At 34.5% G+C, this 15,041-nt stretch overlaps 1 protein-coding gene across 5 annotated transcripts in view; it reads left to right on the top strand.

Moving 5' to 3' along the window:
• LOC150093791 (pyruvate dehydrogenase (acetyl-transferring) kinase, mitochondrial-like) overlaps positions 1-15,041 on the top strand; it is a 280,509-nt gene that overhangs the window by 243,132 nt on the left and 22,336 nt on the right. For all 5 annotated transcript variants that reach the window (XM_090413176.1, XM_090413173.1, XM_090413178.1 and 2 more), the window contains one exon: positions 6,700-6,853. In XM_090413176.1, the coding sequence (XP_090269302.1) occupies positions 6,700-6,853 (154 nt within the window). The remainder of the gene's footprint in view (positions 1-6,699; positions 6,854-15,041) is intronic.

Genomic DNA, 15,041 nt, shown 5'->3' with positions numbered 1-15,041 from the left:
ACAGCAAAGGACCCAAGTGATGAACCCATCCATTAGTCATCTGCATTCTCCTATAATCAGATCCCACCACTTTTAGCAGCCTGCTTATCCAAATCACCAGCTTCATATCAATACCCATGTGCTCCCATTTATGCAACAGAGTTTCATGCGGTATATTGCCAAATGCCTTTGTAAAGACCAGTTTCACTGTGTTGCCATTCCTTTATCAACTGAATTGTCAATACAATAAAAAAAGAAAGAAAGACTACTTTCACAAAACTATATTGTTCCCTACAAAGTATCATATTCCTGCAACTTAGTCCTGAATTCTGTCTTTTTCGAACTTTTCCAATACCTTAACTACTACTGTTAAGATACTAATTGGGTTATAATTTGCTACTTTTGTCTAGGAGCCTACTTTATTCATTGGAACTATTTTGCAATCTTTCCACTCACTAGTCTTATCTTTCCAGAGCCTCAGTTAATTTAAGCCTCAGTTCTGTCTTTCCAGAACTGAGGCTTAAATTAAACAGATTGGTCAGAGGAGGCGCCAATTCTTTTGCACATTCTCATAATATATGGGCTGGTATGCCATCGTATCCCATAACCATGTGTGTATTAAAGTCAGTGCCGCGCTTTGGGTAGGAGGCGGCATTGTGCAAAACTTTTCAAGCGTCCCCATAAAATAAGTTCCCATGAAAAATTTTTGCGAAAAATTTTACTTTGTTAAAAGTACAAAACAGTTTATACACATACATAAAAATAAATTTTATTTAACAATAGTAGAACATTGTATTTGGAAACGTGTTGATTAATTTATTTTCGTATATATCATTTAAAACATCCTGAGGAGTCAACTCTTTTTTAATAAAACATTGCAAAGTTTTTAATTCCTTAAATAAAGTCATACTATCAATATCATGATTGTCGGAATCTTGATTGTCGCTCAGTTTTAGTGCAAATCTTTACAATGTTTCATTAAATCTTCATCGCTCCAATCTTTTTTGCTGATGTCTCTCTTATAACTTTAAAGTCCTTGCTATGTTGTTTTAAGAATATGTATCTTTCCGTGACTGAAATTATTGTCGTGTCTAAAGTCGCAAAGAAAAAACTTATTTTATAATTTTGTTTAGGATCATGTGTTGTTTCATCTGATGCTTCATAACCAAACTTTTTTTTTTTTGTTATTTTGCAAATGTCTTGAAAAATATGATCAATATTAAGATCGTTTGCTACTTCTTTTGCAGTTCTAATAATATTTTCAAAATATTGGTCTGTTTGGCAAATATTTAATTCTTGTATAACATAATCAGATTTTCTGTAATATTTTTCCTATATCAAATGTCGGATTCTGCATTATTTTGCTTGCAACATTTACGAGACTTAAGATTTCGTACCAAACATGAACAGAGCAGATAAATTTAAACGAATAAATTTTTGAATTAAGTTGTCTCTCTGAACTCTAGAATCGATATCTTTAGTTTCATCTTCTGTAATATCAAAAAGAGCCTGGTAAATTTCCTTGATATTATTTTTAATTGGCTTTATTGCTTTTTTTTAATTTATACAATTTTCGCTGAGTCGATGCTTACTCTGTGAAATAAAATCTGTAGTAATATTGATAACGTTTCACTTCAAACAAATTATAATAAAACTGGTGATGTATTAAGTTAAAAATAGTTTTAGATTATTAAGAATTCATAATAATTTGACTGATTTTAAATTTCATTTTTATTGCATTAACTATCACTAAAAAACACACATACTAACCACAGTGATAAGTTTTAATATGTAAATATTTCATCCCAAGTATAATCTTTTTCATTCCAAGTATCTTGGGACATCCTCAGTACAGTAATTCAAACAATACTAGGAATAACATACAGTTAGGCGCATGATTACAATGGAATCTCAATATGCGTGCCGTAGCTTGTTATAGAATTAAATTAAAATATAACTGGAAAAAAAAAAGTAACATATATAAAGAGATTATTTTACACAATTTTGTATGACAATTTCCCATACAGACCAAATTTAAACCGCAATGACGTTCTTGCTATTCCTAAAGTATGGGAAGTTGTCATACAAAAGTGTGTAAAATAATCTCTTTATATATGTTATTTATATTTTTTTTTCAGTTATATTTTAATTTAATTCTATAACACGCTACTGCATGCATATTGAGATTCCATTGTAATCATGCACCCTAACTGTATGTTATTCCTAGTATTGTTTGAATTACTGTACTGAGGATGTCCCAAGATACTTGGGATGAAATATTTACGTATTAAAACTTATCACTGTGGTTAGTACATGTGTTTTTTAGTGATGAATTCACCACAGGTTTTATTGTTTAATCACCCAACCGGCCAAGATGTATGTATATATATATATATATATATATATATATATGTATGTCCAAGTTACCATGGATGCGAAATGCCTAATAAAATTGTAATACCATTGATAATACATTGTGGATACGAAGTGTATAGGAGTGGTGTATTTTATTCATATTGACGGCGATGTGGTTAAAAAATTGAATTAACTATAATTTGTAATTGTGTAATTTATATAGTACAATATAATTCAAGAATAAGAAAATTTATGTATATATTTTTTATTATTTCTCATGGTGAAATGGTGCTCCTCATCTTCAAGCACCCTTGTGCAGGGCACAACCGCACAGCACGGCCCTGATTAAAGTTCTGCAATATCTTCATCTGGGTGGTACACACAAATTGATCGCTTAGTAACTGAACTATTTCATTTCCATCAGCACTCATGAAAGTTATCCTTTCATAATCATTCTTCCTTTTGCTCACCACAAGCGAAAGAACTCTTTGGTGTTTCCTTCAGCTGCATTGGCTAGATTCCTCTCATAATCAATTGGCTTTGGCCTTCTTGCCTCAGCTTTATACTGCTCCTCCTCCCACTTTTCTCTTTATATTCTCTCTACAACTGTTTTGCAACTTTTGTTTAATTTTGCTACTCATCCATCTAATTTCTACCTGATTTATCCTCCTGACTCTGGGTAATATAATCTGATATTGCTTTCTTCAAACACTACTTGACCCTCTTCCATGCACTGCTGACATCTCTCTCTCTCTCCCCTTCAAATTCTTATGCAGTAGCACTGCTCTAAGCTGACTCCTTTAGTTTGTTCTTAATAACCTGCTTTGTGATTTCACATAAAACCTTTCTTACCAGGAAAGTCAGCCTGAGAGTCTCCCAGATGAAGACCACATGATCACTTTCCTAAAATAGCTTGGGGCTACATTCATTACTCAGTTCTATGATGAGATCCAGCACTCTTGAACTAAAATCTCTTACATTACATGTTGTCTCAGGTAGTTATCTCTCTCCCCTCTCTCTCTCTCTCTTAGAAACTGTATAAATTCGATTTCCTTCTCTCCCTATGACCATTCTCCTTCCAGCCTATGTGCCTATGATTTAAGTCTGTCCTAATTATTCATCTTGTTCTCATTGTGTTAATTTACAAATGCATGACATCTACATTTGCACTCATACATCTTCACCTATAACAGCAACAACTGTATATCTCATCTGTTGGCCTCTGTCTTTCACCAGATAGCCTCAAATGAACTAAATTCTAAATATATGTGATTCTAATGCATTACCACTCTTTTTTTGGCTTCTTTTGCTACTGTCATTAGCAAAAACGCTTCTCTCCACTTCTATTCCCCACGTCCTCTCTGAAAATACTATGCGACTTGCATTTTATCCTTATCACTCTATCAACTATGCCTGTCTCACAGATGACTATAACTTTTGGTCAAGCTGAACTAACCAGTGACTATGACTCCTCTCTCTTATTCTGAATAAGAGAGAGAAGTAAACTGCAATATCTCTTCATCCTACAATCTCCCTTATATCTCATGTTGATTATCCTTACTAATGTTCAGAACCTGGGGAGCGTCATTTGGCATCATATTGGTTGCTCTCCCACTTACCCTCTAGGATTCAAGTATCCACACTAATTTACTTCTTCTCCCCCCCCCAACACTAATTACTAGATCAGACTCTTGATCTAACTCTAAATCCATTTGGATACACACCATCCACCTGATATAAGTCCTTTCCTCCATCAAACTCAGTCCACACACATTCACCAATTCCACAGTTCCCCCTGAACAACCTGTGCACTGTTCCATTTACAATTATAGCTATTATTCTTCTTCCCGGTTTGCTTCTATCATACCATGGCAACAGGCTCAAAATTTTTACACTCTTACTCTTCTTATTTGCTTGTACAACCAACTCTCTAATATCTCTTTGCATACCAAACTTGTTGCCTGCTAGATCATTGGTACCAGAGAGAAGTATATGATGAGTGGAATCTAGGAGAATCAGGGTGACTAGTAGAGTATCTCAAGTTACAAGGTTCTGTACTAGGGCCACTACTCTCTAATTTGTAAATCAATAATATGTGATAAGATTTAGGAGGGGGGGGGAATATTCAGCTGTTTGCTGATGATGCAAAACTGTGGAGAGCACAGATTGATAAAAGTGATATAACATCTTGCATGATGATTTAAATAAATTGACATTGTGGACAAAGGATAATGATTGTCGGTTTAATGTTGCAAAATGTATGGTTATCCAGTTTGAAAGGTTACATACTGTGTATCACATTGTTCATACTGGATTGCAGGAAATTGATGATGCTAAGGACTTGGAGATAATGGTGTAAAGTGTTGAAGTTCAGAGGGCCTATTGCTAAAATAATTCAAAGGATTACTTGGATGTTGAAAAACATGCTAACAAGTAAAGATAGGGAAGTTTTTATACCTCTTTATAAGGCTATGATTCAGCTGCATCTTGACTGCTGTGCAAAGATTTGGTCACCTGGGTTTCTTGAGGATCAGGAGGTGGTGGTAGAGGGTTCAGAAATGAGAGACCAGCTGGTGATGTGGAATGCTCCCTATAATGATAAGTGAAGTGTGTGGGGGTTAAAATGTTTAATTGACAGATGGAGAAGAGGGATATGATAGAAACTTACATGATATTAAAGGAGTTTTATAAAATTTATGCAAATGAATTTTTCAATATATGACATTGTCAGAGAACTAAGGGGTCATCTCTGGACATTGTGTGAGAGTGTGGTTAATAAGGTTGTGTTGAACTAGATTTGTTGTGTGGAGAGTGCAATGGATTGCCAGAATTATTTGTGAGTACTCTGACAGTGAATGAGTTTAATGACAGGTATGATAGGTTTTGTATGTATAAAAGTTAGTATGGGTTTTCCACAATGAGTCTTTAGACTCCATGAGGATAATTATTATTATATGATACCATATAATAATAATAATAATTATTATTATTATTATTATCATCATGGTTCTGGGATATTGTAGTATGAAGACAGGTTGATGGAATACTATTTGCAGTGCCTTGTGAATAGGACAAGGAGGGATTGAGGCATATGAGTTGGAAAAGGGTTGTTACAAGTGAAATGTGGAAGTGACTCAACTACACTGAGATCTTAAGCCACTACCTACACATCTAATGGTATGGAATGGGAAGGAAGGGTGGGTGCCCACACACTGCAGGATGGTCTCAAGAAGTGAAGACTGATGATTACCTTTCTTGAGTATTGAGGTATAAGAAACAATGATCTATCTTATGTCTCCTTGCAACTGATTTAGCTTGGAAGTTAATAGCATACATGTTATCAACTAACTTCCAGCAATTCATTTTATGCTGAAACAAAGTTGTAGAGCAATTCTCCAATGCTATTCTATTGAACTGTTATAGATTTCCAAACATATAAAAAATATATCTAAAACAATAATCCTTCTTTCTTAGAAACAGTATGTGAATTGTTCTGATGTCACATAGAAAAATCTAACATTTCCACACAGTACACAGAATCCTAACTGAATATCCCAACTCACACACCAATATAATATACCCAAGTTACAAGACTAACAAATGGCTGCAGCTACTGTAATGTAATGATCATACTTCTGCCATTGGCAAACACAGATTCTTAATGCAAGGGAGGAAAATGAGATTACTGGAAGACTAAGTGAATCCTAACTGAAATGAAATGCTTCAGCTTTTTTTCCCTATCTTGTTGCCTTCTTTTTTTTCTTTTTAAATTTTGAAGTGCAAATTCTTAACAAGAATAGAATCTACACGAAGAAGAAAAACCCAGTTCAAAAAAAAAAAAAAAAAAGTAATAATAAAATAAAATAAAATTTAAATACAAGAAATGCACCCTATTTGAGTGAAACAATATTCCACCACTAACCACTTTATTAAATCATGGATTTTGTGAAAGTTCAAGGATTTCACTAGAGTACATGCAGTTAACAGAATAACAGATACTGCAGTCCAGTAATCACAATAGATGATTTCTCTACCATACCTGTTAAGGCCACATGAGTATTTTATTTAATACTGTCTGTTTCTACATGCATATACATAATATTCTTATCTTAATAGGTATAAAGATGCCTTGGTGTTAATAATTAAATTTAGTTAATTATTTTCCCTAGATGTTTGGTTATTCCATTAAATGAAAATATAAGTTATAATTAAGCCATTCACATCTAGTTAAATTTTTATTGTATTTCTTCATTTCTGTCCTTTTGTTTTTCAATTACTAGTTGGTTTTTCTTTAAATTATAAATTTTCTTACTTTCAGGATGAAAAAAAAAAGCGTATTTCTATATTTTTTCCTCCTCCTCCTAGGTGCTATCTAGCAAAGCAAATGAATTACTACCTATTTTCAACAAAACGTCAATGAAACATTATAAAGCAGCCCTCGGCACTCATGACTGGAGCACTTCTTTTCATAATAGTCAGCCTGACCACAGTTCATCTTATCACAACTGCAAATCAAGTGGTATGAATTAGTTTTATTTTACATTGGTGAATAGATAATATAGATGCTTTATATTTAACTTATGTTAGTATTACTTTAGATAAAATCAACATCATCATCAAAAGCCAGATACGTACCTTTAAGGAGACAGCATGTGATTAAGTTTGCATGATTACTAGCTATCTGTTGACAATAATCTTCTAGATCTGTTATTCATCTGATATCCAATACTGTCAGATACTATAGCATTTTGGTTCCCTATGTCTTTGTTAATGACATCAACCCACCTAGATCTTGGTTCTCCTCTGGCTCCTTTTCATACCATTCTAACAACAAACACCTGTTTTCCAGACCTTCCCTCTTCTATTTAGCTGACATACCAAATTACCTCTGCTCACACATTCTTGAATGCTAACAAATCAAGTTCCTTTCTAATATCTTCATTTTTATTTGACGCTATATGTTAATATTCTTAGTTTTTCTTAGAATGTAGTCTGTAATCTTTCAACTGTTGAATTTGAAACCCACCTCTCGGATTCATAAATTAAGTACTGCCTTGTATTTTGCTTCCATTTCAGTATAGGAAATGGAAGCAAAATACTCTCTTATTCCATCTAAATTTATTCAAGTAGCTCTTCGGTTTTGCTTTTTTTTTTTTTTTTATTATCAGTCATATCAAATCAAACTATATCAAACCATAGCTGATCTGTATTTCTCGTTCGGTTGTTAAGATTTTGGAAAGATTGTTAAGGATTTATATACAGAATTGGAAAAATTGTTAAGGACTTATATACAGGACTTATATCATTTTTATAGATTTTGCAAAGGTATTTGATAGGGTGCTGTATGATAAGTTGATATACACCTCCCATGTGGAAAGTGCATCATTCCATGTAATGAGTCACCAAGTGACTCATTTCACCAACTCTGGGCGAAATGGCTGTGAGAAGGGAACTGATGGAGTTTGAAAGAGACATTGTGATAGGATGCCATGTTACAAGCATATCCCTTTGGCAAATTGTTGACAAATTGGGCATTTCAGGTCAACAAATGGTGATCCTATACTGAAATGGAAGCACAGTTTCTGGGCATCAACTGGAACAGTTGATGCCCAGAAATCTGCATTCAACATGCCAACCTGCGAATGGCATTTTTTAGCAAGCCCACATTACCCAAACCAGCATGCAGCATCATCTTCAGTGGTACAAAGAGCATGTACAGTGGAACATGGAAGCTTGGAAGCTGTGTTATGCAACTACAAATCACTCTACATCCTCTACCAGGCAGATGGACAGGTGTGATGGATGTCCAGTGAATATCTCTTACCAGAGTGCATAACCCTCATCTGTGAAATTTGGAGATGGCATTGTGATGCTATAGTCCTGTTTTTCCTGGTTTGGCCTTGGACTTCTGTTTGTGGTGCCATGAACACTGAACTCCAAGAGGGATCTGAGCATTCTGGACAATGCAGTGCTTCCTACTTTGTGGCATTTCTACGGAACTAGCCATTGTCTCTTTCAGCAAGACAATAACTATGTCATAAGGCTGCTGTTGTCACTGCATGGATTGTGGACATGAACATTACCATACTTGACTGGCCTCCACAGAGTGCTGATCTCAACCCCTATTGAACATCTGTGGGATGAACTGGAGCATCCCACAAGTGACGTCAAGGGACATTTGATCCACAACTGTCCAGGACCTCATTACATGCTTGCAGTAAGAATGGTTGAAAATTCCCATTGATCACTATCATAAATTTGTGGAAAGCATGCCTGTAGGATTGCTGTAATCATTGCAACAAAAGGTCCTACATCTTATTAAGTTGGGCACCACAGTTGTTTGTTCCTCATGCTATAGTCTCCATTGACTTCTTTCCAAGCAATGTATTATAAGTGAGCTTATAATAAATGTATTGTAAGTGAGTATTATATATGGGCTCTTCGATATCAGGCTAGTGGAGTGGATTGCAAATTGTCTTTGTGATAGATATCACTGAGTCGTGTATGAGGGAGCTATATTGGGGAATAGGAAGGCTACAAGTGGGATGCCATAGGGTTCAGTGCAGTTAGTGTTCAACCTTATATCAGGAAGACATTCAATTGTTTGCAGATGATGTGAACATTGAGAGGGTTATTAGAAGGATTTGAATAAGCTGAAATGGTGGCATATAAATGGGGGATATCAATTTAATACAGCAAAATGTAAGGTTTAGAAATTTGGGATCTACTGATGGGAGACTGCATACTCTCTAGGTGGAGCAGTACTAGAAGGAAGCAAGAGATCTTGGGTGATAGTAGATAGAAATTTGAAGTCCAGAAGACATATTGCAAAGGGTGTGAAAACAACCTAGATGACTGCTGCAGTATTGAGGAGGAAATTGGATCAGCAGAAAGCAGAGGGTGCTAGTTCCATTGTATAAAGCGTTGATTAGGCCACATTTGGATTACCGCTCAGATCTAGTCACTGGGATTTGAAAGATAAATAATGATATCAGTACTGCAGAACATTGGTTATGAGGATGGGCTCCAGGCACATAACCTACAGAGTTCTGTGGAAAGGAGGAATGATTATGATTGAGACATTTAAGATGTTGAGAGGTATTTACCAGATTGATACTTGGGATATTTTTCGTATTTTGGAATGAGGGAAAAGAACATGGATGTTTTTTTTTTTTTTTTGTATGGAAAGTAATGTGAGCATGGAATGCATTGTCTTGATAGGATGGTGAAAGTGCAGACAGTGAATGAGTTTATTGAGTCATATGGTCGACTTTGTTGTCTAAGATGGACCTACCATTGTAGGTCTTATGACTCCATAGAGGTCTGAAATAATAATAATTATGATGACCATCATCATTTCAATCACAGATTTACATTTTTAATACAATCTTCATAATTTATTTTTAAATAGCTGAAATTTTTTTTGTTCTATAAGTTTTGACAATAGGCAGAAATATGGAAAACATTAGCTTCATTCTCAGTGCAGTTGATGTTTCCATGTTCTTTCCTATGTACATAATTTTTGTGTTTTTATTGCTGTTTTTCATACCAAATGTGTTATAGCAGTTATTTAGTTTGGTTTAATAGGTACTGGATATCATTTAGGAGTAAATGATTAGCGTGAAATAAAGAGCTGACTTGAATATTTCCAATTTTGATATCAGGTTTTAATGCCACTTTCCTTTATATTTTGATTCAGAAAGTTGATGAATACTAGTGGATATCGCATGCATTCTTGTTTCACACCTGATTTTATATCAAACCATTTTTCTCTACCTCCATCGATTCTAAAAGCTGACTTGAAATTAATATAGTGTATATTGCTCTGTATAAATGTTCCATTTGCACTGTTTAAATGTAGTATTTTGAACAGCTTTTATATTAGCACCTTCTGATATGTTTTTTCCTGAGATAGATTGTTATATTCACATGAATTCTTGATTATTTGTCTTAAAGTAAAAGTGCGATCCTGATAACCTCGATATGGCCTGAATTTTGTTGATTCTTCTCCAAGTTTCTCTTGCATGGTTTTTCTTAGTTTCTTTTGAAATATGCTTGCATAAATCTTGCCTTGAACATTCTCAGTAGGGAAAATTCCTCTGTAATTCCCACATTCAGTTTCATTTTTCTTTTTATAGATGGATTATATGAGTTCAACCTGAACAAATCATTCTGAATGATGCAGTTTTAACTACTGTAAAATTCTTTTACTGTGGGTTATAAGTGTTCTTTTATTTCATAGTTACACAGTGGTTAGCATTCATTATGGTAAATTATAGAGACAGCTGCCATGAAAGAGAAATAAATTTAAATTTAATATACACCGATATAATATTATTCTCATTATTATTAAAAGAGACCTTAAGAGTGCTTCAAATTCTCTCTTATAAATTGTCTTAATAATTATATTAATAATCTTAATCTTAATGTCAGCCTGGTTGGCTGAGTGGTTAGTGTAACCACTCTCCAGCCAAAAGGCTGCGGGTTCAAATCCTGCCGTGGACATGGATGTTTGTGATTATCTGTGAAAATGCTAGTGGTGGTGGGGAGCAGTAGATGGCATTGGTGTTGATGATGATAGTAGTTGCAGTTTGCTGTAGTTGGTGGATTGAGTGGTGGACACAGAGTTGTGGAGTTGGTGCCCTCCCTTGATGAATCTTTAGACTTGGAGGTGGCAAATAGTGGGAATGAATTCAAGAACATTCTCTTAGCTCTCTCTGGAGTTAAGAGAATGTTCTTGAATTCATTCCCACTTGCACACCCATTATCCAATGGCAGTCCACTTCAATCACACACACACACCACTCTAAGAGAGAAAATTTCAGCTCTCACGCCCTTCTTGACAGCATTCATTCTCAACTTCAAAGAATGCCCTCGCATTCTTTCCTCACCCTCCGTAAAATGAAAAATTCCATCTACTGGAATCCTGTATGACCCTCTTAGAAGTTTGTAAGTCTCAAACAGTCTACAAATTTTCAATCCTTCTTCATAATCATTATTCCACAATCCTGATATCATTTATAATACTCTTATTTGCACTCTCTCTATTATATCAAAATCAACATGGAAACCAAGAGACCAGACCTGTCCAAGTGAGGTCTTATCAAGGCCTTGTAAAGAAGCAAAATAAATTTCTTATCTTTGCATGCTGAGATTCATTTCAGCATTGAAATTATCCTCTGAGTTGTATTTACAGTCTTTGCTGTATGGCCCTTGAATTTCGATTTCCTATATAATAAAACTTCAAGATTCCCCAGCCTAATCAATTTCTTCTAGCATAATCCCACCAATACAATATGATTGGATATCTCATTGAACCAAAGTTTATGACTTTACTAACATTGAACTGATTGTAATTTTCACATGCCCACAATATCAGCCTATTCAAATTGTTCTTCAAGTACTGCATATCAGCTGCATTCCTATTATCCTATCTTTGCATCATCAACAAATAGCTGTATGTCACATGTAAACACATCTCTGAACATCAAGACGACATCCATCTTATCAAACCACACAAATCTGGCCTTGCACAACATGGAGTTGAAAACCCTAACCATAGGATCCAGTGAAAAACACCAAGCTGTTACATAGATCCTTATATAAACATGAGCGTTTATATAAAGAAAATGCTGAAGCCTTACATCGCAGACCAAGTCTCAACTGTAATGACTGTCTCACTATCCGAAAAGTCTGGGAAATTATTATCCTCAATTGTATAAAATAAATTTATCAGATATATTTTAATTTAATTTTAATTACAGTTGATTTTTTTGGGGGGGGGTCCCCCCCATGCTACTGTATGCATAGAGGGATTCCAGTGTAAGCATGTGCACCAACTGTTCCTTTGAATTTAATTTCTAGTATTCTTTGTAACTGTACTGATGATGTCTTAAGATACTTAAGACGAAATAAATACATATTATTAAAATTTAATTTTGGTATACATATGAATTGTTAGTTGTCTCTTTATGCATACGAGGGTGGTCTGAAAAGTTCTCGGTCTAACAATGAAAAAAATGAATTTATAATTTCAAAATTATTTTTATTTTTCAACATAATCTCCCTTAAGACTAATACATTTATTCCAGTGATGCTCCACCACCATTATACCATCCCTGTAGTGGTTCTCAGTAAGATCTGCAAAATACCCCTCTACAGCTGCAATCACCTCTTGATTCAAAGAAAAACGCTGACTAGCGAGGAAGAGTTTTAGTTTTGGGAAGAGATAGAAGTCAGAGGAGCCAAATCTGGGGAATAGGGTGCATGTTCCAACAATTCATAGTGCAGATCCGTTAATTTTCCCATTGCCAAAACACCTCTGTGGGCAGGTGCATTGTCCTGATGAAATATGATTTTTTTTTTCTTCTGCAAACCAGGTCTTTTGTCATGAATTTTTTCATATAGTCTGGTTAAAAGATCGGAATAATATTCCCCAGTTATTGTTTTACTCTTTTCAAGATAATTAATAAATAAAATGCCTTTAGCATCCCAAAACATCAATGCCATGACTTTTCCAGCTGATGGAACCGACTTTGTCTTCTTTGGCACTGAACAACCTGCTTCTGTTCACTGTTTTGACTGCTGTTTGGATTCTGGTGGGTAAAGGTTAAATCAAGTCTCATCCATAGTAATAAATTGATGTACAAAATCAGTTTTATTCTTGTCCAGGCACTTTTTGATCTGCTGTGAGCAAGCGCTGCATCCATCTTGCGCAAAGCTTTTTCATTTGCAATTCTTCATGCAAAATATATCCTACACATTCTTTTGAAATACCTATAGTCTCAGCAATATTACGCACTTTGACTCACTCATCCAATACCATATTGTGCACTTGATCAATGATTTGTATGTCCTTCCCATGGATCATCTTCAAGGCTGGTATGGCCATGTTTAAACTCAGCAGCCCATTTCTTAATTGTTGAAAATGAAGGAGAAGAGTGCCCATACACTTTTATGAACTTCGAATGAATTTCTTTTGGCATTAAACCGTCTTTTACAAAAAATTTTATAACTGCACAATACTCAATTTTACCCATTTCAAGAGATATAGACACTTTTGCTTCAGACAGTTGTATAAAACAAAGTACTTGATAGAATGACTTACAATTTCACATGGATGCTTATGACAGATGTACCAACTTAGGAAAAAATAAATTGCCGATAGTGTTGCCATTTATGGTCGAGGCCGCATCCTCGTATGTGTACTCCAAATGATGACCTTAACATGAAGGTTGAAACATAATTTTCTTGCTTTAAATTAAAATATTATTACTCTAAAATGGTACTTGCCTCCATAATTTGATACTTTCTGGTTGAATATAATCTATTCTAGCAGTTCTTATGCATTTGAAGTTTTTCATAACTTTTTTCTACTCAAGTAATGGTATTTACTCCAAATTGCATTTCTGTAAAATATTTCCGACTACTCTACTGTTCCCTGCTTGTCTCATTTCTAAAAATGTTGATTACTCCAGACATCCAAAATATCTTTATCTTGATTTTTGTATCACTTTTTTTTTCTGATTCATTTTATAATACTCTTTCCTCCATTTCTAAGCTTTTTTTTACTATTTACTCCAGAACCATTTTCCACCCTTTTGATATATTCTGACTTCAAATACAACTTATTTATTAATTACTGACCATTTATGAAAAACAAAACTACATTAGAGCCTACCAGTTTCACCAGCAAACTGTCTGGCTTTTTCAAGGCGTTTACTGGCGAAACTGGTAGGCTCTAATGTAGTTTTGTTTTTCATAAATGGTTAGTAATTAATAAATAAGTTGTATTGAATTATATAAACGACCAAATATGTTTAGTTTAAATATTCTGACTTATTTGCCAGAAACTTTCAGTATAATTATTTCTTTTCTATCACTTCTTCTTGAATGTCTTAAAGGCCACTGTGAAGTTTTAATTTTCTATCCTTGAATACAACTTCACTATATGCCTTCCTAGCTGAATGAATATATTCCTAAGATTCTGCTATCAATGCTGATCTTTAATTTTTTTTCTCCAATGATATTCATACATTTGGATGTACAGTTCATCTGTAAAAGCTGCTCTATTTGATTCTTTGTAAAACTTTTGTGCATATATATATATATATATATATATATATGTGCACAAAAGTATATATATATATATATATATATAATAATCATCGTAATGTGTCATCTCCGTCCAGGAGGTTGACCAAGATGATGTAACTCATGGTTGACTGCGAGTGTAAGGATAATGTGGTTGAGAACCCTATCTCTTCCACATTGTTGTAAGTACGCATTGCTGTAGATCCATGTGTGTTCACTGGGCTAGTTTGCCTGTTCTGAGGGTTGAAAAAAACCTCTACTTCTGTGTGAGACCAGATAAAAGTTCCTCACATGGATGGGAATCAAACCCAGGTCTTTCTAACTAAAGGGCTTCGTCTATACTGACTGAGCTATGGAGGCTCATGTGTGTGTGTGTGTGTGTGTGTGTGTGTGTGTGTGTGTGTGTATTTGGAACATGGTGTTAATAATAATTAATCCATGTCCTGAACAAAAATCAAGCAGGTACTTACAATTATTATTTTTGCCCTTTTATCAAAATTTTCCCAAAACATTTGTACATGTTAGTATTCATTTCCTACTCTGCTGTTTAGCTCTTCAGATATTCAACAAGAACCTGCTTTTCTTTCTCAGCTGTCCTCTCTAATTACTCAAAA

The sequence above is a fragment of the Typopeltis vanoorti genome, chromosome 23, assembly GCF_054136105.1.
Source record: "Typopeltis vanoorti isolate ZY-2024b chromosome 23, IOZ_Tvanoo_1.0, whole genome shotgun sequence".
Classification (NCBI taxonomy): domain Eukaryota; kingdom Metazoa; phylum Arthropoda; class Arachnida; order Uropygi; family Thelyphonidae; genus Typopeltis; species Typopeltis vanoorti.
The sequence above is the reverse complement of the archived record's forward strand: the minus strand, read 5'-3'. Positions and strand labels throughout refer to the sequence as shown.